General features: G+C 45.0%; 1 protein-coding gene across 1 annotated transcript; it reads left to right on the top strand.

Moving 5' to 3' along the window:
• Positions 1-424: 424 nt before the first annotated feature.
• htr1b (5-hydroxytryptamine (serotonin) receptor 1B) lies at positions 425-3,287 on the top strand. The gene has a single exon (XM_012867784.3). It carries the CDS (start codon positions 850-852, stop codon positions 1,981-1,983), a length of 1,134 nt encoding a protein of 377 aa, XP_012723238.2. The 5' UTR covers positions 425-849; the 3' UTR covers positions 1,984-3,287.
• The last annotated feature ends 1,044 nt before the right edge of the window (positions 3,288-4,331 follow it).

Here is a 4,331-nt window from a genome sequence, read left to right as displayed (position 1 = left end):
CAAAATAAAGAAAATGTTTTGGATTTGAAACCAGAGATGCTCGAATGCAGTCTTAATTCCTTGAAAAAACAAAGAAAACATATTTTATTTATTACCAGATCTGATACTATCTGATACACATCTGATTCAGATGCCAAAATCGGTGACATACCCGGTTCTGTTGTCGGTGCTTACACAGCAGGGGTGTCTACTCCCCACTGAATGGACATTCAAATAACCTAGAGAATCTATGCCATGTATTTATTACATTCCTTCTCTCACGCCACCCCCAAAGCTGTACTGCCCTGGGTGGAGAGCCATGTCACCGATATCAAGAACCAGCAGTGATCATGTTGTATACTAAAAGGGAAACACTGGGCACTATGACCCAGCAGAGAACCTTCTCCTCCAGAGAGAGAGAGAGAGAGAGAACAAGGTTGTGATCAGTGGCACTTGCTTGATGTCAGAGTCTATATAAAATGAGGCGTCAGGTCGCATCTCCATTCAGCCACAAGGGGCCCAAGGAGTCACTCCTCTGGAAAGCATCTGGTCTACGTGCGGATCGATTGAGACATGCTCCCAGATGTTGAAACATCCGGACGCACCGCTCTACGTTTCCTCTCCAACCTTTTCTGTCTCTTTGAGCGCGATCGCAGTTAGAAAGTTATTTTGTGGATAAAAGAGAGAAAAAAAATGAAAAAGATTTATGGACATCTGGTTCTGCATTTTTCCAGCCGAACACGAATAAAAACAGAAAGTATGGATAAGCATTTATTTGTTTCTATCTAGCTGTGCCACTTCCCTGGCTGGCTGGCACGCAGCGGCCTCCAGAGATGACCAGCATCGGTGGATGAAATAAAAGTGGAAGTTATGGAGATTTCTGGGCAACTCGAGCCAACTCAGCCGCTGAACGCCTCCAATGACAGCTTCGTCTCACACTTACCATCCGCAGCCGAGAGCGCAGAGAGCCTCGCCTATCAGATTTCTCTGGCTGCGATCCTCTCGGCCATTACGCTCGCCACCACTCTATCCAACGCCTTTGTCATTGCAACCATTTCCCAGTCGAAGAAGCTGCAAACTCCGGCGAACTTCCTGATTGCCTCTCTGGCGGTGACCGACCTCCTGGTGTCCATTCTGGTGATGCCCATCTGCGTCCTGTACACGGTGATCCACACCTGGACGCTCGGCCAGATCGTCTGCGACATCTGGCTCTCCTCGGACATAACGTGCTGCACCGCGTCGATCCTGCATCTGTGCGTAATAGCGCTGGATAGGTACTGGGCCATCACGGACGCAGTGGAGTACTCCAAAAAGCGGACGCCGGGACGCGCAGCCGGCATGGTGGCCACGGCTTGGGTCATCGCCATCTCCATCTCCCTCCCGCCTCTCTTCTGGAGGCAGGTGAAGGCGGATGAGCTGACCAGCTGCAGCGTCAACACGGACCACATCTTTTACACCATCTATTCCACCTTCGGGGCGTTCTACATCCCCACCCTGCTCCTCATCGTCTTGTACGGGAGGATATACGTGGAGGCTCGCAAGCGCATTCTGAAACAGTCTCCAAAGAAGGCTGGGAAGAGACTGACCTCTGCGCACCTGGTCACCAACTCCCCTGGGTCCGTGGCCTCCACCACGTCGCTGCAGTGCGGGAGGCACGACACCCCGTCCAGCGACACCGGCTCTGCAACCAGCGAGAACCAGGTGAAAGTCACGGTGTCGGACGCGCTCTTGGAGAAAAAGCGCATTTCTGCGGCCAGAGAAAGGAAAGCGACCAAGACGCTGGGGATCATCCTGGGCGCGTATATCATCTGCTGGCTTCCGTTTTTCATTTACACCTTACTGGTGGCCACGTGTGAGACGTGTCTGAACCCCGAGCTGTTCGACTTTTTCACCTGGCTGGGATACCTGAACTCTCTGATCAACCCCATCATTTACACCATGTCCAACGAGGACTTCAAGAAGGCTTTCCAAAAACTGGTCCGCTTCAACTGCTGCAGGTCCTGAACTGTTTCACCAAACTGGGGGAAAAAAAAATCTATAAAAGATTTATAAAGATTAATATGTTTGTTTTATATAAAACTCCGGGATGTCCGATTAAATTCCCCTCATTGGTAAATTATTGAGACTTTCTTACATTTTACCCTTTCATTTTTTTTGCTGTTTACAGTTCATACTTATAAACTAACCATGGCTCTTAAACCACGGTGGACCAGTTTATTTATTTTTGCTGTAGTTAAATGGTTCGATGAATTATGGAGATAGTAAGTAATTAAAAGCGCTAATATCAAGTCATTCAATAAAATCCTTCATTGCTATTATCTGAAAGTTTTGTATTAAATCCTATTCTCATTCATTTTGGTTGTTTGCTGGTCATCTTGCCCCCTTGCCATTTCAGACCTACGCAGCTTTGGTGGTTTCAGGGTTCAAGGTTGACTTTCTTATCACAGAGGAACAATTTGTTGTGTAGACAAGCACAGCAGCAACATAATAAAAACGAATAAAAGGTCTTGGTTCATCATCAGATCGCTAAATTCACCAAGCTGACAGCAGCGGAAATAAAAGAGCCTGTCTGTTCTACCGTGTAGCTCCATCCTGAAGGCAGCGGGGGATATTCTGCCCATAAAGATTGGCTGCGGTCAGCCGGGATGATCTTAGCCGTCTTTGAAGATCTGGTTTTATAGAGGTCACAACGTTCATTCAGGCGCATTCTGCTGGATTTTCTTTTATTTCTCTCTCTCTCTCTTCTTCTCTTAGGCTGTCTCTCTTATTTTTCATGTCATTGTGTTGCATTTATTTTCAAAGCCACTTGTTCATCTACTTATCCAGGTACGCTGCTTTCTGCACGCACACAGGGTCACACGTGCATGTCCACGTTGTGTAATAGTGATTCCAGGCCATGGTCAGACTTCTCACTGCTGAAGAGTGACACAATGACAGAGTCGTCTGCAGATTTGAGAATGGTGGGAGGGCTCTGGTTGTCGTTTGTATAGAAAACGAAACAGGAGGGGAAAGGACTCCATCTTAGGGGAGTACCAGTGGAAGAACAAAGGGGCTCAGATAAAACAGCATTTACTCTGACCTGAAGTGTCCTCAAAGGCAAAAAATACATCAACCAGGAATGAAAATTGATATTGAATAAATACTTTAGTCTGTCTGCTAAAATCTTTCATACCCATCTCTTTCTGGCATGAAACTGTGCCATGCGTTCGATCCGTCTTCTTTTTCGTATGATCTACTCATTGTCTACTGTGGGGGAATGTGCTTTTGTGAATGCAATAAAAATATCTGCCCCCAGGGGGTTACTCAGACTTATGATCAGGCGTCATAATCTGTCATATTTTGTGATAATCAGAGGGCCCAAATGGAGATTAGAGCCAAAATAAATGGGAACAGACAGTAATATACTGGTAGATTAAACAATATCTGGGATGAGGTTGTTTTTATGGCCATTCGTCTTTCTGAACTAGGAAAACACTTGACTATAACACAGAATAAACTCATATGTATGGGCTTGAAATGGTTTATTCATGGAAGTAGAAATGGACAAAATGCCAGGAAGACTACAAATGTCTGAATGGCGAAGGAGCGAAGCGAACAGCGCCCACTTTGCTATTTACTATACAGCTTTAATTGCAAGACCTGCAAACCTCATCTGATTTGCATGAAAAGAGGAAAAACTATAATTTAATTCCAATGGGATATCATTTGTGTCCAAGTGGAATTGAATTTTTTTTTACTCTGAACCAATAAATAGGATAAACTATTTTGATTTAACAGCTGCTATTTTAATGAGATTTTCAAGAAGAATTTGGACAAAGACTGAAACTTGCTCTGTTTTCAAAGTCATACCCTTCTTTGTCTCACTTGGGAGAAATTGGCTTTGGTCCCAGGGTTTTCCTGCATCGACACACATTGCACTCATCCGCAACTTGCCATAGAGAAATAAAGAAATTATACCATTAATTACAAAACAGCTGTCATTTATAAAGGAAAAAAAACACTATTTTGTAAACTTAATTAAAAGCAGCTGCTGCCAGAATTAGCATCCTCCAGCTTAAAGGGGAACTAAAGCAAGGGAAACATGCCCCTCCTTCCCCTGCTTACACTATCCCAGAACCTACAGTGAAGAACCTGGTTTCTGTTCATCTTGTACTGAGCGTTCATTAATGAACTTACCGCCTGGGATGAATGAGCGTTGGTCTGCATCCGTGTGTGGATGAACGTCACCAGCACAGATCAGCAACATTTGGTGTGCTGCTGTTCTAGTCGCTTCATGGCTGAATGAACCAGATTGTTATTTTTATTAGATGTTCAAAAAAAGGCTCTGTCAGGAAATGCATGGGTCAGGCTGT

The sequence above is a fragment of the Fundulus heteroclitus genome, chromosome 19 (assembly GCF_011125445.2).
Source record: "Fundulus heteroclitus isolate FHET01 chromosome 19, MU-UCD_Fhet_4.1, whole genome shotgun sequence".
Lineage (NCBI taxonomy): Eukaryota > Metazoa > Chordata > Actinopteri > Cyprinodontiformes > Fundulidae > Fundulus > Fundulus heteroclitus.
Note: the sequence above shows the minus strand (reverse complement) of the source record. Positions and strands in the feature narration are given on the sequence as shown.